This window comes from Silurus aristotelis (genome assembly GCF_946808225.1).
Source record: "Silurus aristotelis genome assembly, chromosome: 6".
NCBI classification, from domain to species: Eukaryota; Metazoa; Chordata; class Actinopteri; order Siluriformes; family Siluridae; genus Silurus; species Silurus aristotelis.
The window spans coordinates 29,142,404-29,170,017 of NC_139579.1; the positions used below are offsets into that span (position 1 = coordinate 29,142,404).

At 38.5% G+C, this 27,614-nt stretch overlaps 1 protein-coding gene across 11 annotated transcripts; it reads left to right on the forward strand.

Annotated features, from left to right (window-relative positions):
- Positions 1 to 1,371: 1,371 nt before the first annotated feature.
- Positions 1,372 to 26,855, forward strand: aftphb (aftiphilin b). Of its 11 annotated transcripts, none has more exons than XR_014534091.1 (10): positions 1,373 to 1,547; positions 8,789 to 10,364; positions 12,291 to 12,415; positions 12,656 to 12,776; positions 13,106 to 13,162; positions 14,760 to 14,852; positions 16,030 to 16,092; positions 20,629 to 20,721; positions 24,752 to 24,875; positions 25,885 to 26,023. XR_014534091.1 is itself a non-coding variant. In XM_083544619.1 (10 exons), exons 2-10 carry the CDS (start codon positions 8,805 to 8,807, stop codon positions 26,015 to 26,017), a joined length of 2,340 nt encoding a protein of 779 aa, XP_083400745.1. In that variant the 5' UTR covers positions 1,373 to 1,547; positions 8,789 to 8,804; the 3' UTR covers positions 26,018 to 26,855. The 11 variants fall into 11 exon arrangements, 7 of the variants coding, with proteins under 7 accessions (XP_083400751.1, XP_083400745.1, XP_083400748.1 ...); XR_014534093.1 differs by having other exon boundaries at positions 16,033 to 16,092; XM_083544619.1 differs by having other exon boundaries at positions 16,030 to 16,063; positions 25,885 to 26,855.
- Positions 26,856 to 27,614: the final 759 nt, after the last annotated feature.

Below are 27,614 nucleotides of genomic sequence, written 5' to 3' on the forward strand. Positions count from 1 at the left end.
CATGAGCACTGGAGTGTGTGATTATAAGTAATGTTCTTTCTGCAGTCTTATACAGTCTTTATGGTTATAAAAGTAGGAGCTACTGAGCAACTCATAAAAATAGCTCAACATTTGTGATCATCACAGATCCAGCACCAGCTTCTCCATGCCAGAGCCTTTAAACACTCCAGGAGGTCCAATGTCAAAACTCCACACATGTAGTGGGATCCAATTGGCACTGGTATGTCTCTAGATGGTTCGGGATGTTTGCGAGTTCGGCAAAGGTCCATAATCTTAATGAGGTGGGACGTGGCTGGAGCTGGCCAACCTCAGGATGTCTCGGGATGGGCAGCTGAAGATCAATTCAACCTGAAGCAAGTTTTATCAAGTTAAAGCAGAGTTTGGCTAAACTTTTTCTATAAAGGCCCAAAAGTCTAATTTGATTGAGCGCCATAGACCAAAATTAAATGTTTCATTAAACAAAATTGCATTAAATTACATTTATTAAATCATTTATTAGATATAATCATAAAATTTTGCAATAAATAAAGAGAAGCATGACACTGTAATCTACATAATTAATGCATATTTATTTTCAAAGTTTTGTAGTTCAGTAAAACTTAAAGCACAATAAAAACATAGAACACCAATCCCATTGATAGTACAGTGGAGGTAAATGCCTAATACAGCTATCTATGCTATAAACAATACAGTTGCTTATATCCGTGACCTCTAATAAGAGACTTGAAACTGCTCCCTATTTTCCAAGAGTTCTTCCAAATTGTGCCACAACTGACTTACTGACAGAGTCGGGATATGATGCAAATGAGAGTCAGTCAGTTTGATTTTTATGCACTTATTCGTGTTCATCAGACTGAAACTCTGCTTACAGAGGGTGGCACTGCAAAGTTTCTTCAGTTAAAAAAATGTTAAATGTTAAATTATAAATGAAGAATAGTGTAAATGGGAGCAGGTGGAGCAACCCCCCCTCAGCGATTACCACGGACCAACTTTGGCCCACAGGCCCTCGTCTGGGCATCTCTTAGATCAAGCCGTGTCCTTTTTTATAGACTTCAGTTACATATAATTTAATCGAATGTTCTTCAAAAACATACATAACAATGCCAGGGGGGTTTGTGAATAAAACTTGTGTTACATTAGATAAAATTGCAAATATTTGAGACAGATGAGTGACACTCTTATGTGCTTTAGAAGTTACAGCAGGTACTAAGTGTCCAGATGGGATTTAAGCCCAAAACAAAACACAAAATAAGTGTAGTTTTGAACACTGAAATTTACATTTGTTTAAGAAAATTTTAGCTTGAAACGTCAACCACTATGTGACCTGTCCCTTCCAATATGGCGGACGTGGTGACGTAACATCCGCTGGATTTTTTTTTCCATTAGCAAAGGAAGACGGTCGGACTGTGGCATGCTGGGAAAAGAGACCTATTTTAGAGGTGTCCAGAAATTAAGTTCAGCCTCTAATTAAAGACTATTGCGATAAGCGAAGTGCATTTAAACGCATTTTTGAAAATGTCGGCGTTGTATCTGAAAGCTAAATGAAGGTAAGGTTGCATTTCTGCTCTTGCTAGGTGACGTTCACTAGCCGGAATGCTAACATGTATAATGGCTGCAAATGAACGAAATAGTTTAGTTATTGAATTTGACAGTTCGTTGTTTAACTTGACATTTTCCCGTGAAACGTTTTCGAGCATTTGTTTTTGTTGTGCATTTCTTCATTGTGACGAGCTAGCGAATTACTTTGACTGTTATGGTTTTTTTTTTCCCTATCTGTATTCCGGCAAGTTGGCTAGACCACTTCCTTGTTCTGGACGCGGTTGGAAATCTTGTCCAATCGAATCGCAAGAAACCCTCTCTAACCAGCCAATCACGGCTTAGGAGGCGGGATTTGTCTGAATACAAGTGCAGGGTTTTTGACAATGTTTTGTAAACAGGAGACTGTTGGTATTTCCGTAACTAAACCTTATTTTGAGGTGTATTTGTATATTTTTGGGGGGAGTTTTGCTTCAGAAAGCAGTTTGAAGACAATAAAGCGTGCTAATGATCTAATTAGGGTTAGGGTTCACACTATTGTATTTATGATACAGAATACTCTTAATGCACATGCCTGTCCTGTGTGTGTGTGTGTGTGTGTGTGTGTGTGTGTGTGTGTGTGTGTGTGTGTGTGTGTGTGTGTGTGTGTATTTATATACAGCATGTGGGTATTTATATACAGCATGTGGGTATTTATATACAGCATGTGGGTATTTATATACAGCATGTGGGTATTTATATACAGCATGTGGGTGTGTGTGGGTCTCACAGGGTGGATTATTTTCAGTTCAGCAATAGTGTGTGTAGCGTAGTGCGACATCATTGCAATAAACACTTATAGGGCGACTATAATATCACTACATACTCTCTGTATATTGTTCCATCTATAATACAATATACTTTTACATTTCCTTATGAACAACATTAATTCTGTATTGTACCTCCTTTAGTTTTAAATCAGTCTGCACTTTCCATTCCCAATGGCATTTTTGGTCAATAGTGATGCATAAGATTTAAGCAATTATTGTCATATTTATAGGAAACAGTCTGTTGTATCAGCTGTCCCCGACCAATCACCGGCAGAGGGTCGTGGATCATTTGGTATTGGGCCACAAAGAAAGAAAAAAACGTCTACATTTATTTTATTTCTCTTTTAATGACTTTCACATTTTAAAAACGCCTGCAACAAGATGCTCTAAACCAGTCGTCTTCCCATCCTTATGCTTGTCCATTTTTCCTGCGTCTAACACATCAACTTTGAGGACAAACTGTTCACATCCTGCCCACTTTATATATCTATATATATATCTCCCACCACTAACAGGTGCCATGATGAAGAGATGATCAATGTTATTCACTTCACCTGTCAGTGGTCATAAAGTTATACCTGATCGGTGTATATGTATAATAGTAATAAAATATGCATATTATTATTTGTAAAATCCCCGTAGTCCAAATAATTGTCCTGTGTGAAACTGGTCCTGGTGCAAAAAAAAAAAAAAAATGTTCGGGACCACCGTGTTACACCCTCTGATAATATTTCTGTTTTGTGAATGCTCCATGCTGCCTATGACATTAAGGAAGAATATAAGGAAAAAAGACACAAGACGTATGTTACAGATGTACAAAGTCATGCACTGCATCCAAAATATTAAGTTCTGAAAAATCATATTTTTATGAAATCCGTATTTAGATGATCGTGGCACTAAATGGATTTGTGCAGTTAACAGAAATGTGATCAGATATGCTGTGGAATTTAATTTTATTTGAATACACAGCAAATGATTGTAAGGCTCTGCAGTGGGTGGTGAGAGCTGCCCAAACTGTAATCTCTGGAACAGCCTTTACCAACACAACACACTTCTGTTTCCTGCATTTGCACTATTTTACCTTTGGACGTCTTTTTTCTCCCCCTCATGTCTCTAATTTATGCCATAAGCTAGTTGGCGGATTCATAGAGTAACAATTCTATTGTAAAGTGAAACAGACTGTTAGACTGTAATGACAAAAGTGTTGGAACCTCTGACTTTCCGAGCCGCATGCAGTTCTTTCCCAAACTGTTGTTGCAAAGTTGAAGGCCCACATTTGTACAGCATTTGGATGTTGTAGCATGGAGTTTTCCATTCACTTGAACTAGGAGACCCAATACTTTTGGTAATATAGTGTATGAAAAACAAATCATAAGATTTACCTTTTATTCTTCCCACAGTGTGAAAATTTGTGTTATAGCAGCAAAGAAAAAGAAATCTGCAAATATATAAAATAAAAAGTAGAAACATAATACAGTTTTAAATTATTGTTATTGCACATTTATTGTTGTTGTTATTGCACAGTTAAACACAATAACAGTGTATATTATGGTGATTGGTTCACTGGGAGCAGATTGTAAAGTCTGATAGCAGCAGGGAAAAAAGACCTTCTGTATCACTCCTTCAGACACTTAGGGTGTAACAGTGTATCACTAATGGAACTGCTCAAAGATGAAACTTTCATACAGGAGGTGAGAGTCTTTCTCCAGGAATGATCATTGTTTAGTCACCATCATCCTTTCTCTCACCTCCTGTACAGTGTCCAGGGGAATCCCCAGGACTGAGCTGCTTCAGCTTTTCCAGTCTCTTCTTGTCTGCTGTAGAGACGCTGCTGCACCACCAGACCACACCATAAAAAAATTACTGAGGCCACCACAGATTCAAAAAAGGTCTTCAGGACTGCGCCCTGCAGTCCAAAAGACCTTAGTCTCCTCAGCAGAAAACAGTCTGCTCTGTCTTTTTGTTATAAATTGCCTCAGTAGTATCTGTTCAGTCCAGTTTGCTGTTCAGATGAACACCCAGCTCTTATCTGAAGGCAGCTCCGTTGACACAAAATTCTGGATCAGTCCTCTGTACTCTCTGTCATCATCATCCGAGATCGGACCGACGATGGTAGAATCATAACTTCTGCAGGTGACAGGTTGCTGAGCAGAACATGAAGCCTGCAGTGTAGACGGTAAAGAGGAACGGGGCAAGAACCGTTCCCTGTGGGGCTCCAGTGTTGCAGACAACCATGTCAGACTCACAGTCACAAGTCCTCACATACTGTGGTCAGTCTGTGTGGTAATCCAATATCCAGTCTGACAGATGATGGTCCACTCCCATGTACACCATCTTATCTCTCCGGACTGCAGGTTGGATGGTGTTAAAAGCACTAGAGAAGTCAAAAAACATGACTCACAGTGCTCCCAGTCTTTTTGATGAAAAATTGAGAAATTCATTGTATACAGTTTTACTACATAAATTTATACCTGATTAGCGAGTCAGAGGTGATGGAGGTGAGGGTAAAACTCTGACACGATATAAGGAACAACACTGAAAAAGGGAACCCGTTCCTACCTGCGTGATACCTAAAAGTGCAATTCTAAATATTTTTTTTCGGTACCTGTGCACTTTTGGGTCAGTTTCATATCTCAGAAATTCGTTATCATTTTTACACTAACTCTGTTTTGTTATAAATTGTTAATTGATGGGGATTCATTTGCTAAAATCTTCGTATCGTTTGCAGTTCAAAGCCATCTTCATGGTATCATCTACACTAATCTGTAGCCAGAAGTGGAGCATCACAAATCTTCATTCACTTTCACATACACGGGATTTAGGTGATTATCGATTGCCCAAGAAATAATCTGGAAAACATTCCCCATATCGTTTCAGCGCCCCCACCAGACAAGATGTGATCTACAACCAGACCAGCTCTTATAACAACAGCAACAACAATAATTATACGATGATCAAAGTGACTAATATCACCGAGATTATTTTCCCATTCTGTTGTTTGATGAGATAATTACATGCAGCTTTTGATTCGCTCAGGAGCAGATTTTCAAGGCACGACTAGATTAGAAGTCCGATTTGCACAATCAGCGTGACTAGAATGAAAGTGCTTGATGTGGATAAATAAATATAGTATAATGGCTTGTACCAACATTATCACAGGTAAGTAAACTTTGTGTATTTGCGTAATAAACGGACCACTCCAAGCGCTTTTACAACCGAGCCACACCTTTTTAGTTGATGTTTCAATTTGATTTGTGTTATATCTTGAATTAATTTGTGGGTAAATGTTTACCCTGATTTGATTTGATTTAATTGTAGTTTTCTGTTGTTGTTTTTTTACCCAGCAAGCAGAGGCAAGAACATATAAACTAGGGTGGGTAACGACATGACAACAATTTACTTGATTTGACACTGGACTTGTAAATCAAATATATTGAGTGGGGGGGGAATAAGAGGCAGTTTTTTTTTTTTTTTTTTTAAGCAGTCGGGTAGATCGAGTTTCAGGATCTGTGAGGACAAAGAGACCGATCAGTTTACCTAGGATCAGTTTACCGTACTCTTTCTAATCATGTGTGTGTGTGTGCTTTTTTATCAGCCACATAAGTCATCAAATTCGAACAAAAAAAATTTGTCCAACTGGTAAATTTGAGGAAATCAGATTTTTTTAAAATCTATTTATTTAAATTGATTATACCATTCTTATCAGAACTAGACAACCCCCCCCCCCCCCCCCAGTTTTTTTTATTTTTATTTTTTTATTTGATTGTACACCATGCCTCATTGACACGTATTACTGTATATGACACCTGATGAAGCACAAGCTCTAGAGACACTTAGACAATGGGTTTCCACCTCAGCTAGTAAATAATAAATAATAAATAGGTAAAGAAATGAATAAATTGCGCTGTTCTCATTCATCGCCCCCCAACTGGGCTGATGCATGCTTCCTCTGAGTCACACAAACACAGTGAGACGAGCTCTCTTTCTTTTCAAACTTCTGCTCGTGCCGTCTCGTGATTGGCTATGAGAGAGAGGATCTTATTCGAAATGGCATCGTGATTAGTTTGCTTCTCCGCTCACATTTAAAAAATGAATAAAAAAACTAAATATACCCGTTCTGATCGCTTCTTCGTTATATATTTAACCGATACTTTTCTCCAAAGTGGCTTCCATTAAACGACCTGTAATTACTGCTGATCCTCCTCGGCCTTATTTAATTGCTTTTCTCATCTAAGGTGGAGGTGGAACCTTTAAGAATGGGATAATCCATTGCTGTGTGCATTACACAATTTTAAGGTGAATAACCACCTGAAATTAAGCAAAGTGCATAAAAAAAAGAAAAGAAAAAAAGGGTGTAACACCTCAAACCAAGCCATAGATGATCATGAACGGGGTTGCTCAGTAGCTCCTGGTTTCATAACCTCAAATTACTGTTTAAGACTGTAGAAAGGACATTAGTCTTAATTCTACATTCTGGTGCTCTCCGGTGTTCTGTATTGTTTTTAAGATTTATATTCATATTCTTGATATTACGCAAATGAGGATGGGTTCTCCTTTTGAGTCTGGTTCCTCTCAAGGTTTCTTCCTTATAACATCTTAGGATGTTTTTCCTTGCCACAGACGCCCCCAGGCTGCTCATCAGGGATAAATACACATTGTTCTCCTTAATTCTTAAATTCTGTAAAGCTGCTTTGAGACAATGTGTCCATTGTGAAAAGAGCTATAGAAATATAATATAATATAAACTTGACATGACTTATACCATGGTTTAAGCAGTAATTGATATTTCAGTGCAAATCCCATTAAATGGATAAAAGAAATGGTAAATTTTTATTAGTTGTTTGATAACCTTGTTTCTTCCTGCTGGAAATCAAACACTGAGTTACAGTGCGATTAGATTTCATTTATTCAAATGACTGAAAATCAAGTACTTAGTGAGGGAGATTGTGCATGTGTGTGCCAGCTGCTTCAGCTGTTTCACTCTGTCAAGGATTGTAACTGCAGTTTACTATATTTACTGTATGTAACTATTTATAGTGTGTTCAAAACTCTCCAGCCAATCAGAAGTAAGTATTTGGATACATAATGGGTTAAAACAAACATATAGTTCTTAGTTAGGAATCGTTCTAGCTAAGAAGATGCAGATTATTTGTATGATATGCTGATGAAATGTATATAAGGTGAAAACACAATTTCAGAAACACAAATTGTGAGAAACACAATTTCAGTAGTCTTAAAGACATGGTAAAATAGTCAGGTTTGTCTGTTAAACAAAATAATTTCTGACAGTATCCGATGTCCCATTACCGTAATTTCCGGACTATTAAGCGCACCCAAATATAAGATGCACCCAATGAATTTTACAAAGATTTTTATTTTGAACATAAATAAGCCGCACCTGTCTATAAGCCGCAGGTGTCTACACTAAAACTAATGAACTTTACACAGGCTTTAACGAAAGAGAGTGTCTGTTACACGGCTTGTATCTAAACAGTAGCTCACCAAGAAAGTCATTGTTCATTGTCTTCCTCCTTCCTTTCACAACTATTTCTCTCGAGAGTTTTTCTTTTGGCATCGTCTTGTGTTTAAAAATCACCATCGGTGAATCTTTTCTCCCGATGCCGTGCAGCTCAGAACACAGGTGAAGTGTGTTTTCATGCCCGGTTGTTTTCAGCGTGACGAATAATTCGCATTTCCTGTAGACAGTCCGAGTGAGCGGCAGGACAAACGTCAGAGGAACCTCATACATATTTATGATGTGTTGCGGCCCGATTCAGTGGGAGCGCATCTGATTTAATATAAAGAGTTTCATTGGTTAACCTGAACCCGTTCAGCAATTTCATTGGTCTAATGTTATAGGGCTCAGTTTTTTGGCTTGAAGCTTGTGAAACCAGGAAAAACCCAGAAAAAATCTATTCGTTGTTTGTATTCTGCTTCATTCTTTAAGCCGCGAGGTTCAAAGCATGGGGAAAAAGTAGCAGCTTATAGTCTGGAAAATACGGTAATAGTGTAGACGTAATGGATTGGTTGGTGTCCTGGGATGGATGGGATAGAAATGGATGGAATGGATATTATTATTATTATTATTATTATTATTATTATACAGAATAATTGTCCAGAATGATCTAGAATGTAGCGAGTAGAGCAGAACTGCATGAGGATTACTGCAGTAGAATCAGAAAAGTTTTAGTTAAACAGGTGTTGAAGGCCTGGAGTTTTTTTGGGTTTTTTTTGCATGTTGACACTGTAGTCCATTGAAGTCGCTATTTTGTAGAATATGACTAGTTGACATTGGTGTTAAACATTATTCAAAGTTACTGATGTGAAATATCGTAATACTTGTTATCTTAAAAGTAATAATTGCACCATAAGTCTGCTCACAGCGTCTAATCCAGACTCAGAGGTTCTTTAAAAAAAAATTTTGTGGGTTCTGTGTCCTCTAGGTAACACTAGAGGATCATGGAGCCTGACATCGTCCGCATGTACTCCTCCTCTCCGCCTCCTCTGGATGAGGATGGAGAGGAGGAAGATGAAGACGACTTTGGTGAGTTCGGAGGGTACTGCTGCGGCGTGTCCTCCAGTTTGAGCTTCTCTGAATATGACGTGCCGTCCGCTTTTGATCAGTCGTGTGAGGCGGATTCCTCGCCTTCTGACGTACACAGCAGCAGGTTCATACAGAGGGCCGATCAGCCAGGGAAAGACTCTCCAGTTAAAGAATCGGAAAAAATAACCAAGGACCTGGAAACTGCTGAATGTGAGAATGATGTCGATTGTGGGAATAAAAAAGTGGAGGTATTAAAAGTGCTCCCCAATGGTCCTTTAGCCCCTACCTCACAGAAGGAGCTCTCGCTTGTCTTAAATGTAGAGAAGCAAAGCACTTTTAAGCTTCAGGATTTCAAAGCCGGTGGCAAAGATGAGCCAAATGACATCCCAAACACAGATCAAGTGGGGCACTGCCTTAGTAATAGACCCATCACAATTTGCACTGATGAAGATCTAGAGAAGCTTACAGAAACAAGCACTAACAGCACTGAAGTTGTTCTAGCTAGAGCAGAGGATTCCAGTACAGAAACTAACCAAGCTGCTAGAGCAAATGGTTCAGACGATTCTGATCATTCATTGAGGAATAACATCTCCCAGAGCAATGCATCTGAGACTAGAAACACTCTAGCAGTAGACACTCGATTCCCTGAAGTGGCAGGTAAGAATCAGCGCAACAAGGAAAAGCTGGAGATTGAACAATTGGAAGAAGATCCACGGTTTAGTCTTGGTGGACTTCCCATTGCTTCTGGAATAAAGATTCAGAATGTCTCTGGAGATCTTGGAGATGTTGCTGGTACATCGCTGACACCGGTGGTGAAAAACATTCCAAAGTCTGATGCACAGTTTAAGGAAAACATTGAGGACTGTAACATAAATAATGCAAGCCCAGAATCTAGAAGACCCCTTGTGGTTCCTGGAAGAGTAGAACTGGAAGAATTGTGTTTGACTGTGGTTGACCCACCCGTGGGGATTGTTCATGGTCTGAGGGCAGATCCCGGTATAAGGGAAGTGAAAAAAATTCAAAATGGGTCTTCAAATGAATCAGACGAGGACTTTGGAGATTTCAGGGATGCCACTCAGGGTTTTCCAGATATCAGCCAGACCGAATCCATGAGTCAGGAGGGATTTGCTGATTTTGTGACTGCACTATCGGACTGCTCCTCGCACGATGAGTTTGCAGATGCAGACACTCTGAAGGACTTAAAGGAGGAAGAAGAACTTGCTACAGAAGATAAAAATGAGGATAATGATGCTAGTGACACTAATTATCATGAACAAATGTGCTCAGAACTGCCCCCAAGTGATAGCTTTGCAGACTTTAGTTCAGCTCCGTTTGGAGGGGAAAACTGGGCAGAGTTTGAGCAGCAGGAGGAGCTAGAGGTACAGGAGAAATCGTGGGCGGCATTTGACGAGGAACAGCAAAGTAGTACTGCAACAGCACCCTCTAGCGATAGCCTCCAGAGTGACAATGTTCTGGTATGTTGGGATCATTTTATTTATTTATTTATTTTGTTTTGTTTTACAATCCTTGTAAACTTCTGATTCGATAAGTAAACCTTAACATTTATTGATGAGAGTACAGATTGTCATTGCACTAAATTATTTGTAATGCCCATCCCAAAAAAAAAGTCTCACACCCTAATATTTCGTTGGACCGCCTTTAGCTTTGATTGCGGCACGTATTCTCTGTGACATCGTTTTGAAAAGCTTCTGCAATGTCACAACATTTATTCCTGTCCAGAGTTGCAGTAATTTTCACCAAGATTTTGTATTGATGAGAGAGTCGGACCGCTGCGCAAAGTCTTCTCCAGCACATCCCAAAGATTCTCACTAGGGTTAAGGTCTGGACTCTGGTGACCCTGGGATGCTCCCTGAACCACTCTTTCACAATTCTAGCTCGATGAATCTTGGAATATGCCTGTGCCGTCATGGAGGGAAAAAATCCATTGATGGAATAACCTGGTAATTCGGTATATTCAGGTAGTCAGCTGACCTTATTTTTAAACCTGGCACACTGCAGCAACCCAAGATCATATCACTGCCCCCACAGGATTGTCCTGTATGCACTAGGCATGATGAGTGCATCAGTTCATCCGTCTCTCTTCTTACCCTGATGCACCCATCACTCTGGAACAGGGTAAACTTGGACTCATCAGACCACATGACCTTCTTCCATTGCTCCAGAGTCCAATCTTTATGCTCCCTACCAAATTGTAGCATTTTTTTCGATTAGTCTTACTGATAAGTGGTTTTCTTAAGGATACACAGGCGTTTAGTCCAAATCCCTCGAGTTCCCATCGCATTGTGCGTGTGAAAATGCTCCTACTTTCACTATTAAACACAGCCGTGAGATCTTATGTTGTTGGTTTTTTTTTTTTTTTACGATTTGATTTCACCAAACGTTTAACCGATCACGATCATTCAAGATTTAATCATATTTCCACCTCGAAGATGATGGTTCCCCGTGATCCTTCCAGTTTTAAATACTGGGCTGGACAGTTCTTAACCCATTTTCCCAGTTTTAGCGAACTCCTTAGATTTTTTCTTAGCTTGATGCAGCCCAATAATTTGACCCTTCCAAAACAGATTAACATCTTTTCCACGACCACAGGATGTGTCTTCTGACATGGTTGTTTAAGAAATGAGAAGCTACATCACTGCATCAGTTAGAGTTAAATAACTTGTTGCCAGCTGAAACATAATCATCCATGCAGTAATTATCCTATTGAAGGCTTTTACCTATTTGCTTAGTTACATCCAGGTGGTGAATTTTTTTTCTTTTTCTTTCTTTCTAAGAATGTGTACCATTTGAAAAGGGAACTGGTAGTTCAGTGGTTCTGGCATTACACTTTTATTGAATGGATAAAAAAAAACTTAAACAACACCACCACCCTATGTAAAATAGTACTGACCTTTATTGCAATGATGATAATAAAAAAAAACCGTACTGAATCACAATAATGTGCTTAAGGAAATAAATATAATATTATATAATAAATAAATTATAGATAATCTAGCGCTCGCCATACAGCTCACAGTCTCTTGTGTAAAAACAAACAGCACGCAAAGTTAGTGATTCGCCTCCAGAGGCCGCTCCCGTTATGACAGCAGACTACCGGAAAAACTATCTGTATGGATTTTTGCCAATAACCAGTAGCATTCCAGCAATCAGCTCGATTACACTTTATGGTATCCCTCAGGGTTTGGGGCTTTTGCTTACTTAATGCTGAAAATTAGCTTTGTACCGACATTTAGCTGTGTCAGTCACAGTAGAAAATGAAGAGGAAAATGGTATTAAAGAGAAAAGTGTCATTATACATGTTGTTTGTTTTCTGACACTTTATCTGTTGGTTTTGCTTTTTTCCTTCCATGTCATTCTTTATGTTTCTCGTTCTCTGCCAGTGTGGGTTGAGTCACAAACTGCAGCATCTTTTTGAAAGCACGTTCCCTTTGGAGAGCACTTCAGAGGACTCCGATGTACAGACCCTGCAGGTCCTCCTGGAGCCCCAAGACCATGCCGAGATCAGGTGAAGTACACATGTTCAGTCAAAAGTTACACATCGCGATGAAGTGCAACACTCCCGATTCCTAAAGTGGGCAGTAATCTCATGTTTCTTTAGGCTGTTTATTTGGATCCATCCTCAGCAACAGCGAGTGGTTTCTAATTCATTAATATAAAGTCACATTTCATACCTAAATCTGCAGAAGCTAATTGGTGCAGAGATTAGAACACTTAAAATCCTCATTCTTGCATTATCTTGTCTCAGGGAACCTGTAGCCATGTGGCGCCACCTGTTGGACATCCACAACACTCACGGCCTCAAGGTTCAATGGGTCGGCTCACACAGCAACAGAATTCTGCTGGACTGCCTGGGAATCTACAATATAGTATGCAGAAAAACACTTATAAATCTTTATTCATTCTTCACAGACTGATCATTTTGAGATTTTTTTTGCACAACTGTAATGATGTTGGATTTCATTAAAATTAAAGGTTGACCTATAGTGGATTTTACCGATACTTATATCTAGGTTGCTTCGTGCTTGCCAATGAGCGATAAATCAACCGATTGACAAAAAATATAATTTGTACTCATCTGTCCACAGAACTTATCTAAAGGATAACATCCTCTTTATTTACAGTAGTTTTGCAGTAATGCTGTAATATAAACACTGAAAGATCTAAAAGCAGAGGTATTTGTTTATCTTTTTTGCAGTTGTTTACTGGTCAGAACAAGCAGCCTGTTATCGTACCCATGTTCGCTGCAGGACTGGTGAGTAAATTATGCGACGTAGAAATCTTCATTCATTAAATACTTCATTCATTCTTGTGATGGTTGCGTGGATTCACGGTTTTCTAATGCACTAATCGATACGAGATCATTTAATATCGTTAAGGATCTGAAATGTTTAATGTCTTCTGCGTGTCAGGAAAAAAAAAATAATACAGAGGTATTATCATTGGTTTAAGATAGTGAGGTGGTTGCCTGGTGGTTAAGTGATTCCACTTTGGATCCAAAGGCCATGAGTTTGAATACCAGCCACTCCTGGGCCCCTGAGCAAGGCCCTTAACCCCATAGCTGCTCAGTTGTATGAATGAGATTAATATAATCTCATTCATAAGAGAATGACATGAATAAGAAAATACATATTAATTAATTGTATTATACATACAGTGGGAAAATTATTATTGATCCCCTGCTGATATTGTAAATTTACCCCTTACAAAGAAGTCTGGCATTTTTATGGTAGATTCATTTTGAAAGCGAGAAAAGAAAACAATATATTATATCCAGAAAACAATATTATATATAAATTAATTTGTATTTGATGGAGTGAAATAAGTATTTGATCTCGTACCAACTAGCATGAATTCGTACTCCCACACACCCAAATTAGTCCTGTCCCTTTAAGAAACTACTCCCAATATCAACTCATTATGTGTATAAAAGACACCAGTCACCGAAATTCAACCTCTCCACCACTATGGGCAAGACCAAAGAGCTGTCAGGACATCAGGGACAAGATTGTAGACCTTGCACAAGGCTGTAATGGGCTACAAAACCATCAGAAAGAAGCTTAATGAGAAAGAGACCACTGTTGGCACGATAATTAGAAAATGGAAGAAATACAAGACGAGTCAATCTCCCTCGCTCTGGAGCTTCATGCAAAATCTCACCTCATGTGGTAAGGATGATTCTAAGAAAGGTGAGGGTTTATAAAAAAATTACACGGGTGGAGCTTGTTGATGATCTCTAGGGAGCTCGGATTACAGTCCAAAAACCATTGGTAACACACCGAGGTCCTTCTGCTCAAGAACGCACATGAACAGACTGTCTGAAGCTGATGGACACCTGCATGATTCAGAGGAGGCTTGGGAGAATACGATGTGGTCAGATGAGACCAAAATTGAGCTCTTTGGCATCAACTCGAGAAATACATGAATATGACCCCAAGAACACCATCCCCACTGTCAAACATGGAGGAGGAAACATTCTGCTTTGGGGCTGTTTCTCTGCTAGGGGTTCAGGAAGATTTCACCAAAAATATACGGCCAAGTCAACAATCTGTTGGTCTTGTAGCCCATTCCAGCCTTGTGCGGGTCTACAATCTTGTCTCTTTGGTCTTCGTGGTGGTGGAGGAGAGGTTTGAATGGAAGAGGTTGATTCTGTGATGGGTGTCTTTTATGCATATTTTCAATATTCTGTCTCTCTCTCTTAAAATAAACCTACCATAAAAATTCTAGACTGTTTATTTCTTACTGTTAAACTCACAAAATCAGCAGGGGATCAAATAATTATTTCCCCTACTGTAACTATTATGCAGATTAATCCTTCAAATGGTAAAACCTCAAATTTCTCTCTTTTTTAGGGAATGCTTGAACCTACCAAAGAGCCTGTGAAACATTTGTCCATCTTTTCTTCATCTTCGCCAGGTCAGGGGAGATCTGCTCTATGCACTCAGGTACGGAGAAAAAAAACCCTAATGCAAGAGCTTAGTATAGTATATGGACAAAAGTATGTGGACACCATAAGTTTGATGAAGGTTGAAGGGATTAATGTAATGCTGCTGCATCCAGAGATATCATATAAAATTGTTTGCTCTCAAATTAGTTTGGTGAGGAACCACATATGGCTGGAAAGTCAGATGTCCTAATACTTTTGTTCATATTGTTTAATATGCTCGTTCATATACTCATGTGATTATCTGCTGAGTCAATAGTTTTTCAGCAGTACCATGTATAAAATCATGCAGGTCAAGAAACATAAAAATGAGATTACTGACTGGCGTGTGGCATTTTTCAATAACTGCTCTTCTCACATACCTTGTTGATTAGAAAAGAACATGTGGTTCAGATTCATCCAGACTTTAAAATGTTATTCAGTCTTTTACAATAATTCTTGGGTGCATTTCTGGTAAAAGTCAAAAATAAAAAATAAAATGAATTTTAGGCCTTAAAAAGTCTTAAATTCACTGTTCTGGGAGTCAAACCATTTTAAACTGGTCTTAATTTTTCGAATGTCCACATAACGCTACCTCTAATGCTCATCAAAATGCTCGTGAGGCACTTTTTGTTTGTTTGTTTTCGTGTATTCGCAGTTCTTTCTTTCGCTATTCCAAATAGAATTCGCAGTATTATGACTACAATTGAAACCAAAATGCAACAGCCAATCAGCGTTCTGTTTTTGGATGAATCTCTCTCGGATTGTACCACAGACGTAAAACGGATTTGATTTTTCAGCTTTGGGGAAGTGCAAGTTTAGTGATGCTTGGCTTGAGAAAAAAAAACATGAATTTAGGGCTCAGTTAAGCTCAGTTGCTAACAACTCATTTGTGTGTTTTTGATGTAGTGATATCAGTCTTAAATTTCATTCTTAATGGTCTCAAAAAGGTCTTTTAAAAGTTTTAAATTTGATCAACAGAAACCTGCAGAAACCCTGTGATAATAGTTTAACCTGATGCAGTTCTCTGCTGTAGAAAACTTATTTACCTCAAGATTTGACCGGTTGTGTGTTCTGAAATGCTTTTCCTGCTCACCATAGTTGTAAAAAGTGATTGTGTTACTGCAAAGCTCGACCCGCTCTGGTTCTTGTCCTCTAAACTGTAAGAAATGATTAAATACTTGTGTGTGTGTCTCCAGCAGGGGGTGTCCTCGTTAAGCCTCGAAGACGACGGTACGTCTCAGCGCCGAGCTTCTTTCTCTGTAACTCAACGCAAAATCACCCGTCACTCTCGACAGAAATCTTACTCCTGATACAACTCCCTTTCTCTGTGTTTCCGCTCCTCCCTTTATTCTTCCTTCTCCATCCTGCCACACCGTTTCTCTCCGATCGGATGCAGATCGTCATTTCTCTCACACGACTACATTCGCAGACTGCTGATTTCTGTCCTTTCGTCATTTCCTCTCCGCTCTAGTAAATCAACAGGACTGCCTTAAAACAAGGTGCCGTAGTCCTCCGTTCTGCACTAAAGGACACGTAACAAGTCTTTTGTACTACTCCTGTCTTACAGTGTTCTATCTTCTGCCTTTATGTCTTTGCTGTAACTCATGTTGTTATGCTGCACTACCTCATTTGGTCAATATGCAGTGTTTATGACCAAAACATACGCCACAGACGTACGTCTCAGGCCGCACTGCGAATCCATCGGGTTCGGTGCAAATGAAGCCGTTTCACCGAGCAGGTGCTAAAACTTTTCGTGGCACCGAAACAATCATTCAGAACGGGGATAATGCTGATATCGTCGACGCAACAAAATGTGCATCATATATATACGTATATACAGTATATAAAGGCCTGGCTTTGACCTAAAGGTCCTTATGCGATTGCAAGGGTTTGGGGTTTGTATAACTTCTCTACCCCTATCTTCAGAGTGAAATCAGTAACATTGGCCTTGTTCTCTGTAAATATCAGTGCCCTTTGTGACAAGTGGCTATTTGCAGCATGAGAGAGCAATGTTTAGTTGGTTTTTTTTTTTTTTATTTGAAATAAAATCCTCACTTGCCTGGCATGAGTGAGTTTCCCTGTCATTTTGAGAGATCAGGTGCCTTCAAACCACAAGCGATCCAAAATATTTACCGTTTGATCATTTTAAAACTGACTTCAAATCATAAATCCATGGTGCCAACATCAACATAGCAAGCAGGTGAATGTGCTGCCCAGTCCTGTGTTTTGGCTCGTCAAGAGTTTATTCTTTAGATACATCGTTTGTATACGATGATGTACGTCTCTGACGAGCGTGTGCATCTGCATGTCGGTATATTTGACAGAGTTTATTAACAGTTTTACACTTCGTTCCTGATTCTGTAAAGATTTATTGACCACCAAAGTGCATACGATGTGCGTAGTGCAGCAGGAGGTGGGGTTTGGAAGAACACGATCTAGTGATGTGTGCATCAAATGAAAAGTTACGTACAACAAATACATTTATTTTGGAAACATTTTAAACATACAAAGCCGCTATTGAAGGGAAATATATAAAAAATATATGGACTAGTTTGTCCATCCCTCAAGTTTTTTCTGCTTTCCAAACACAAAGCTGATTCATTATTGGAGGGACCCTTTAAGGATTAATAATAATCCTAATAACGCTTTTTTTTTTTTCTGTTGCCTTCAAATGCACTCATAATTGTGGAGTGTTTTCAATACTGATTTTATTCTAATTCCTTTTTTTTTGGTGTTGGTCCCCAATTCGAAACATAATTTATATCGAAAACTTTTTTTTTTTCCTCACGCATATTTTTTTTTTTCGATTTTATTTTAATTGTATAACAACAAAAGCTGCAAAGACCTTTTAGATTTTACACGATTGGAATTTAAAAGATGGCTATTTCTTTTATATCTGTAATTCCGTTAACACTTTTTGTGTCTCTGATCTGTTCTGTCTTTCATGTTTTTCAATTCTTTCATCTCTCAATCATCCATCAGACTTTCTAGATCAAAGGTGATAGAACTGTGATTTGATTTCTGGTGCACTTTTTGATTTTTGACTCTTCATTTCTCAGGTCTGAATTAATGGAAAACTCTGTGCATAGGACAACCCTTGTAAAAGAAAAAAAAATGCTTTAAATAAAAAAAAAGGTTTATATTGTGCATCATATTTCCTAACTTTTATTTTCACTTATCTTTTTTTCTGTTCTTTCCTGTCTCTTTTCATGACAATGCACTTTACTTCACTTTGTGCCTTATTCAGCCTGATGAATATTTACAGTGCCTTGCGAAAGTATTCGGCCCCCTTGAACTTTGCGACCTTTTGCCACATTTCAGGCTTCAAACATTAAAATATGAAACTGTAATTTTTTGTGAAGAATCAACAACAAGTGGGACACAGTCATGAATTGGAACGAAATTTATTGGACATTTCAAACTTTTTTAACAAATAAAAAAACTGAAAAATTGGGCGTGCAAAATTATTCATCCCCTTTACTTTCAGTGCAGCAAACTCTCTCCAGAAGTTCAGTGAGGATCTCTGAATGATCCAATGTTGACCTAAATGACTAATGATGATAAATAGAATCCACCTGTGTGTAATCAAGTCTCCGTATAAATGCACCTGCACTGTGATAGTCTCAGAGGTCCGTTTAAAGCGCAGAGAGCATCATGAAGAACAAGGAACACACCAGGCAGGTCCGAGATACTGTTGTGAAGAAGTTTAAAGCCGGATTTGGATACAAAACGATTTCCCAAGCTTTAAACATCCCAAGGAGCACTGTGCAAGCGATAATATTGAAATGGAAGGAGTATCAGACCACTGCAAATCTACCAAGACCTAACCGTCCCTCTAAACTTTCAGCTCTTACAAGGAGAAGACTGATCAGAGATGCAGCCAAAAGGCCCATGATCACTCTGGATGAACTGCAGAGATCTACAGCTGAGGTGGGAGACTCTGTCCATAGAATAACAATCAGTCGTATACTGCACAAATCTGGCCTTTATGGAAGAGTGGCAAGAAGAAAGCCATTCCTTAAAGATATCCATAAAAAGTGTCGTTTAAAGTTTGCCACAAGCCCCCTGGGAGACACACCAAACATGTGGAAGAAGGTGCTCTGGTCAGATGAAACCAAAATCGAACTTTTTGGCAACAATGCAAAACGTTATGTTTGGCATAAAAGCAACACAGCTCATCACCCTGAACACACCATCCCCACTGTCAAACATGGTGGTGGCAGCATCATGGTTTGGGCCTGCTTTTCTTCAGCATGGACAGGGAAGATGGCTAAAATTGATGGGAAGATGGATGGAGCCAAATACAGGACCATTCTGGAAGAAATCCTGATGGAGTCTGCAAAAGACCTGAGACTGGGACGGAGATTTGTCTTCCAACAAGACAATGATCCAAAACATAAAGCAAAATCTACAATGGAATGGTTCACAAATAAACATATCCAGGTGTTAGAATGGCCAAGTCAAAGTCCAGACCTGAATCCAATCGAGAATCTGTGGAAAGAACTGAAAACTGCTGTTCACAAATGCTCTCCATCCAACCTCACTGAGCTCGAGCTGTTTTGCAAGGAGGAATGGGCAAAAAATTCAGTCTCTCGATGTGCAAAACTGATAGAGACATACCCCAAGCGACTTACAGCTGTAATCGCAGCAAAAGGTGGCGCTACAAAGTATTAACTTAAGGGGGCTGAATAATTTTGCACGCCCAATTTTTCAGTTTTTTATTTGTTAAAAAAGTTTTAAATATCCAATAAATTTCGTTCCACTTCATGATTGTGTCCCACTTGTTGTTGATTCTTCACAAAAAAATTATAGTTTTATATCTTTATGTTTGAAGCCTGAAATGTGGCAAAAGGTCGCAAAGTTCAAGGGGGCCTAATACTTTCGCAAGGCACTGTAGCAGATAAATGTACACTATATATGGACAAAAGTTTGTGGACACCTGACTGTAAAATGATATGCTTTTTAAACATCCCATTCCACGTTTGGTCCCCATTTGCTGTTATAACCTCCAGTCTTCTGGTAAAGATGTTCCACTAGATTTTGGAGTGTGGTGGTTGAGGTCAGAGCGCTATAGCAGGCCACTCAAGATCTTCCACTCCAACCCATATAAAGCATATCTTTATGGAGCTGACTTTGTGCACAGGGGCTTTGTCAGTTTTGGGTTTACTAGTGATAGGATGATTTTATTCTACCGTCATACAAATATGTGCCTCCACCTTTGGTACTGGTTTGGGCAAGAACCATACGGCTGGAAAAGTCAGGTGTCTGGATACCTTTGCCCCTACAGTGTAAATATACACTACTGAATGGTAAAAAATAAGCCTAAAATGGCCAAATATGAAGCATCTCAAGAACAAATCAATAGAAACAGAGAAATTCACTTCTATAATATTCTTATACACAAAACATGATGGTTAGTAAAATGTTTGAGAATTTAAACGAGTTTGTTTACAATATTCTTCAAAGAATTATCGTCTTAATTATCAAGACTTAAACAAGCGTGTGTGCGCGCGCGCGCGTGCGTGTGTGTGTGTGTGTGTGTGTGCGTGTGTGTACACGCATGTACGTGTAGACCATTAACAAAAACATTTTTCTCTGTGTACATGATGCAAATGAATCTAACAACTAACAAAAACTAACAAAACTTAGATGATTTATTGATTTCTGTAAATGTGTACACTCTATATAGCTTATGAGAACGTGTGTGTGTGTGCGTGCGTGCGTGCGTGTGGAAGCTTTAATCCTTTTTTCTAACCCTAACTTGCCTTCATGTGTGCTGCCATTACGCACCGCAGCACCAGGGGGTGCAGTTGCGCAACTCAACCTTGATTTCTTTGGGCCAGCGGGGGAGTGTAGCTCAGACAGTGACAGTGATGCACCGATGCCAGGTCAGATGACAAACACTTTCAAGCAACACACACTGGCATGACCTACTGTATACACTAAGGGGGCGATAATGACAATGACAATTAAACAATACTACCACTTTTACTTCTAGTATTTACATTTATTTCATGCTCTTATTAATTTAATATAATAAAGTCACAAAAGGTCACTTGATCACCAACAAACTTTAATCTGGGTAGCCTAAGAAAATTTGTATTAATGCATTGTGGTTATTATTATTATTATTATTATTATTATTATTATTATTATTATTATTTAATTATGTAGATTTGGCAACCGTAGTCTACATAGTCTAATCCTGATTGTTATCTTAGAGCATGATATAATGTAATATAACTATTACACAACCCAACATAATTTAATGAATAAAACACAATATCTGTGCAGGGGAAAAGCATTAATCAAGAGGTGGAGCAACACGGCCTGAAACTAAGCAAAGTTCCAATGCATTTTATTTGCAGCAATCGCCAAGTAGTTATTTATTACGGAAAAGGGCTTTTTACAATTTTGTTATACAGTTTTAGACAGTGTGAAAAGCAAGAATTTGAATGCTTAAATAGTACAGAAAAGGAGACCTGAAAGTTACCACTAGATGGAAGGATAGATAGATTTATCCATAAATATGTACATTTATAAATAAATTCAATACATTTTTATTTGTATAGCACTTTTAACAATGAACACTGTCTGTCTCAAAGCAGCTGATAAAGAATTAATCAGAATGTAAATCTTGATGGATAGAATGAGGGATAAATGGATAGATGGCTGGATGGAAATGTAGATAGATAAATATGTAGATTAAGATGGATGGATGGAAAGATGGAAGGATAGGTAGGTAGGTAGCTAGATAGATGGAAGGATAGATAGATGGAAGAATAGATAGATTTAAATGGATAGATGGAAGGATAGATAGATAAACATGCATGTGAATAAGTAAAGATTGATGGACAGATCGGGTTTGGGATTTCGACAGCGCTGTGCTATAGCATACGTTCATGCGCATATTTACACGCATCCTTAGTAAAGTGCTGTGATGTGGCGTGCAGTGAATTCTTATTTCACCCTTAATTCCTTACTTCCTTTTTTTTTTTTTTTTTTTGTTTTGACCTGTTGTTTGAAATAAAGTTCCCTATTTGTGTATATGGTTTTCTGCCATTGGCGGCTTCCTCTCCTGCTCTAGATTTTAAGATTCGGACTTTTAAAAAAAGCAGCTTATTGCTTTTTTTACTTTATTCCCCTTCTCTGTCTGATATTATAGTTTTCTTTTCAAAGCTCAAAGCTCTTTTAGATAGGATGGATAGATGGGGGGGCTGGAGGAATAAAATGGGATGGCAGAGAATGGGGTGGAATAAGATAGTATAGAAAGATACATGTGTAGGTATATTGCATGGATGGATGGATGGATGGAGACTATAGATTGATAGATGGATGCATACACAGACTGAATATGTGTATATAGATGGGTAGATAAAGACTATAGATGGATAGATAGTGACTACACATGGATAGATAGATGGACGGATAGAGACGATAGATGGACGGATAGAGACGATGGATGGACGGATAGAGACGATGGATGGACGGATAGAGACGATGGATGGACGGATAGAGACGATGGATGGACGGATAGAGACGATGGATGGACGGATAGAGACGATGGATGGACGGATAGAGACGATGGATGGACGGATAGAGACGATGGATGGACGAATAGAGACGATGGATGGACGGATAGAGACGATGGATGGACGGATAGAGACGATGGATGGACGGATAGATAGATAGATAGATAGATAGATAGATAGATAGATAGATAGATGGGTAGATAGATGGGTAGATAGATGGGTAGATAGATGGGTAGATAGATAGATAGATAGATAGATAGATAGATAGATAGATAGATAGATAGATAGATAGATAGATAGATAGTTAGATAGATAGATGGGTAGTTAGATAGATAGATGGGTAGTTAGATAGATAGATAGATAGATAGATAGATAGATAGATAGATAGATAGATAGATAGATAGATAGATAGATAGATAGATAGATAGATGGGTAGTTAGATAGATAGATAGATAGATAGATAGATAGATAGATAGATAGATAGATAGATAGATAGATAGATAGATAGATAGATAGATAGATAGATAGATAGATAGATAGATGGGTAGTTAGATAGATGGGTAGTTAGAGACTATAGATAGATAGATAGATAGATAGATAGATAGATAGATAGATAGATAGATAGATAGATAGATAGATAGATAGATAGATAGATAGATAGATAGATGGGTAGTTAGATAGATGGGTAGTTAGAGACTATAGATGGATAGATAGATAGATGGGTAGTTAGAGACTATAGATGGATAGATGGATAGATGGATAGATGGATAGATAGATAGATAGATAGATAGATAGATAGATAGATAGATAGATAGATAGATAGATAGATAGATAGATAGATAGATAGATAGATAGATAGATAGATAGATAGATAGATAGATGGGTAGTTAGAGACTATAGATGGATAGATAGATGGATAACTAGGTTGAGACTAGGGATGCACCGAATATTCGGCCACCGAAAATTTTTGGCCGAAAATGGCCCAAAGGTGCATTTTCGGTTTTCGGCCGAAAGACTTTGATCACCGAAAAAATACGGCCGAAACAGTTGTTGTGATGACGCAAACAGAAACCGCTGCCTGCACGTGCTTGTCTAAAACAACATGTCTGCGGTGTGGACGTATTTCAGTATATCTGAGAAAGACCCACGGATAGCGATTTGCAAAACATGTAATGCCGAAATTTCAAAAGGGGCTGCGTCTGCAAAGACTTTCTCCACGTCGGGTTTAATTTGAAATCCAAACATCCCGATCGGTATGTTGAATATGAGAGAAACGCAAACGCACAGAAAAGCAAAACCCCTCCGAGCACGCGCACTCCGTCTGTGGTGGACGTTTTTGAAAAGGCAGGAAGTTTCGCAGTGATAGTGTTGTACTGTATTGTATCTTTAAGCAGTTGCACTTGTTCTGAATGCACTTTGTTTTTATGAAAGAACATATTTAATTGTACAACCTTTCAGCAGGCCAGAGGGGCCTATACATAAATATTTTCATAATTTATAATTGATTTATTCTTTGAAACTTTAATATTAATTAATGCAATTGAAATGCCTTGATTTTAGTAAGTTTAGTACACAGTATAGCCATAAATGCAATGGTAATAATAATTTGCATAATTTGTTTCGGTTTTCGGCCTTGCTTTCCTCTTTTTTCGGTTTTCGGTTTCGGCCAAGAATTTTCATTTCGGTGCATCCCTAGTTGAGACTATAGATGGGAGATAGACTATAGATGGATAGATAGAGACGATAGATGGATAGATAGAGACGATAGATGGATAGATAGAGACGATAGATGGATAGATAGAGACGATAGATGGATAGATAGAGACGATAGATAGATAGATAGATAGATAGATAGATAGATAGACTATAGATAGACTATAGATAGACTATAGATAGACTATAGATAGACTATAGATAGACTATAGATAGACTATAGATAGACTATAGATAGACTATAGATGGATAGATAGATGGATAACTAGGTTGAGACTATAGATGGATAGATAGAGACTATAAATGGGTAGATAGAGATGTGAAAACCCTTGTGTTTGATACGTAAAATAAACCAGTTCATTTGCTGAATGAAATAATCATACCCACATACTAAAGTTTCTTTCTGAAAATTGCATCAATGTTGTGTTAGAAATCTCTGATTTAATGTTGCATGTGTGTTTGTGTGTGTTTGTGTGTGTTTGTGTGTGTTTGACCCTTGTTTCGATTTTGCTCTAAATCCTACACACTCATTCAATCTGCTTGAGCAATAAGTGGGATAAGGATTGTTTCTGTAGCCACTGATTTTTACTATTTATAGTGTAAATGTGTGTGTGTGTGTGTGTGTGTGTGTGTGTGTGTGTGTGTGTGTGTGTGTGTGTGTGTGTGTGTGTAGGAGTGGATCCAGAGCTGTATGAATTGACCACTGCTAAACTAGAGAGCAATATCACTGGAAGTAATGTAGCAGATGCCTTCAGCAGACTGATGGAGACTGTCGAAAAGAATAGCACTGTGACCAGGTGTGTCTTCTCTCTCTCTCTTACACACACACACACACACACACTTTTTTCAATAAGACCTGGTAACATCTGTTGATTTGAGTTGATAGAAGACTATAAATTTGAGAGAAGATTAACTTTATGATAATAATAAAGCAACGCCTACCAACACGAGTGAAAAGCACATTTGGTCTCCAGATTTGATCTAAAAATTGGAACACTATTTGCAGCATCCAATGATAAAAGTCATTATGGCAACCGGTAGTAGAAACGCTGCCAGGCTACTTTATAGTACAGAAACCTGTAGTGATAAAATCACTGCATTCGTGAATATAACAGCAGTCTGTATTTGCTTTGGTTGACTGGTTGGTACTGTAGAGTGATGCGGTGGCAATGTTTAGTCCAACTTTCCATCTCTTTTTATGGCAGACTTCGTTTTATTTAAAACTGATACATGGGGAAAAAGGAACATGACAATCCCTTGTTCTTTTCAGGATTCAAGGAATCCACCCAAATTGTTTTATGGAGAGAATGAAGTGGAAACTACGCAAGTGATCAATATCTCGAATACAAAGATCAGGCATCGAACAAGCATCTCGATCGTAATACAGTCAAACCCACTTATCTCGACCTCGGTTAACTCGCAAACCCTATTAAGTCGACGTTTTTGAAGTGGAACCGCCAAATTCTCTTTGTCTTAGCATTTTCTCATCGGTTATGTCGATTCTTTTTCTTGTAAGCTTAAGGCTGCAACCAAACGCGATGCTCTCAGTACTTTCTGAATGTGCTGCATCTTTGCGAAAATCCAACCAAACCAAGGATTTGTGATTATTAATATTGAAAATGATTTTAAATGCTGATTTCGGTGTACATTTTTTTGGTGGACTGTAAACAAATAACACCGATTCAGCCCTACTGTGAATCCTGGCTATCATTATATAATATAGTGATTCAGCCTGAAGGGGTTTTTACAAACCTTTTTTTTATCATAGGTTGAATATTTTACTACGCGTGTCTGTGTGTGTCACAGGAAGTCCGAGCGAGACGGAGAGATAAGCCAGGAGGCGGCCCAGGTGATCTCTCTCCTCCCCGATCTCTCTTTCATGCATGCGAGAGTCCTCATGTTCCCCTCGACTCTGACTCCAGCAGCCAGTCATCCATGACCATCCTTCAACCTCCAGTCCTTCATCACGTGTGGTTCTGAACCTGTGTTCTGTTTCGTTCATAACGAGAGAAAGCACAGTCACTTCTGAAGCGTTTTTTAATCTTTTTATATATGTATGTAATATATATATATATATTTGGAGTTAGGTGGGTTTTTTTTTGCTGTTAATCCTTTTTGTTCTCTTGATATTTCATTTGTGGGAAGATTTCGAAATTGTGTAAAAGGAATCGGAAACATTTGCACGTTTTATTACTTGAAAACTCACTAACTTATTGACTTATTAAATTTTATGTCGTTTTCATCTTTTTCTTTGCGTTCCTTCAAGTTTTAATTCACCAACTTTTTTTTCCCCCTCCGTTTTATTCCTTCGTTAGACACCTCTCTCCTTTAAACTTCACGATGAACCATTTGTTCAGGAATGTTACAACAAGGTCTTCCCATAAACTGGTGTGTATTTATTATATGGTATACCGTACATCATATGTCTTCGTGTGTTTGTCTGCATTGTTTTTTTGTTTGTTTGTTTTTTTGGTCCGTTAAAACGTGTGAGGAATTCTAACTGACCCGTGCACGTGACCCGTATGACTGACTGATGTGTAAGAATGTTTAGAGAGAATAAATGCGGTAGGCTTGAGAACTTCAGTGGAATAAAAAGAATTGTTTTATTTTTTTCTAACCTGTTTTTTTTTTTTTTTTTTTGTGTGTGTGTGTGTGTGTGTGTGTGTGTGTGTGTGTGTGTGTGTGTGTGTGTGTGTGTGTGTGTGTGTGAATTTAAATCTAAAATATTTTATGCTTAAAAAAATCGAAATGAAATAAATCTCTGCACTAAATTATGACTGGTTTTTAGTTTGCTTTTTATATCTAAAAGAATATCGTTCGGCTTTCAGGACATTACCAGATACAGGATACATGATATTTTAATTATTTTTATTTTTTTGTTGAGTTGTGGGTTGTGCGATCTCCAACCAGACAGATTGTGTTGTGGTCGAAAATCACACCGATGATGACGATTCTCACACTCTATCGCACATGAGTGAATGAAATAGACCATTTCTTTTGGAATCCTTACTGCAGTCAAAATTTTTTTATCTTACGATGGCGATCGCAGCAGCAGTGTATTTGTCAGAGCATCTCCAAAACTGCAGCTCTTGTGGGATGTTCCTGGTCTGCAGTGGTTAGTATCTATCAAAAGTGCTCCAAGGAAGGAACAGTGGTAAACCGTCCACAGGGTCATAATTGGCCGAGGCTCATCGATGCAGGTAGGAAGTGAAGGCTGGTATATGGTATATACGCAAGTATATTTGAGCTTGTGCAGTTTGCTATAGATGCGGTTTGCGAGCTCTGACTGGTGCGCTGACCATCCAATCAAAGGATGTGAAGCTGAATACGTTATCGTACGCCTGCTAGAAGACCCTGGTGTCACAATCCGAAATCTGATTTGTTAACATCTTTGGTGTCATGGATTTGAAGATACAAGCGTTCACACTTTTGAAGGCCTTAAGGCAAATTTCTTTGACCCTGGCAACAAGTGACGGTTGAAATCTGACTGGATATATAAAAACTATGAAACAAAAAGATTGGCTATAATTTAATAC

Bases quoted from the DNA above. Each gene is read 5' to 3' on its own strand.
- aftphb (XM_083544619.1), top strand. From the start codon at position 8,805: ATGGAGCCTGACATCGTCCGCATGTACTCCTCCTCTCCGCCTCCTCTG. The intron at 13,163-14,759 runs GTGAGTAAATTA...TCTCTTTTTTAG, and splicing joins CCATGTTCGCTGCAGGACTG to GGAATGCTTGAACCTACCAA. The intron at 24,876-25,884 runs GTGTGTCTTCTC...TGTGTGTCACAG, and splicing joins AAGAATAGCACTGTGACCAG to GAAGTCCGAGCGAGACGGAG.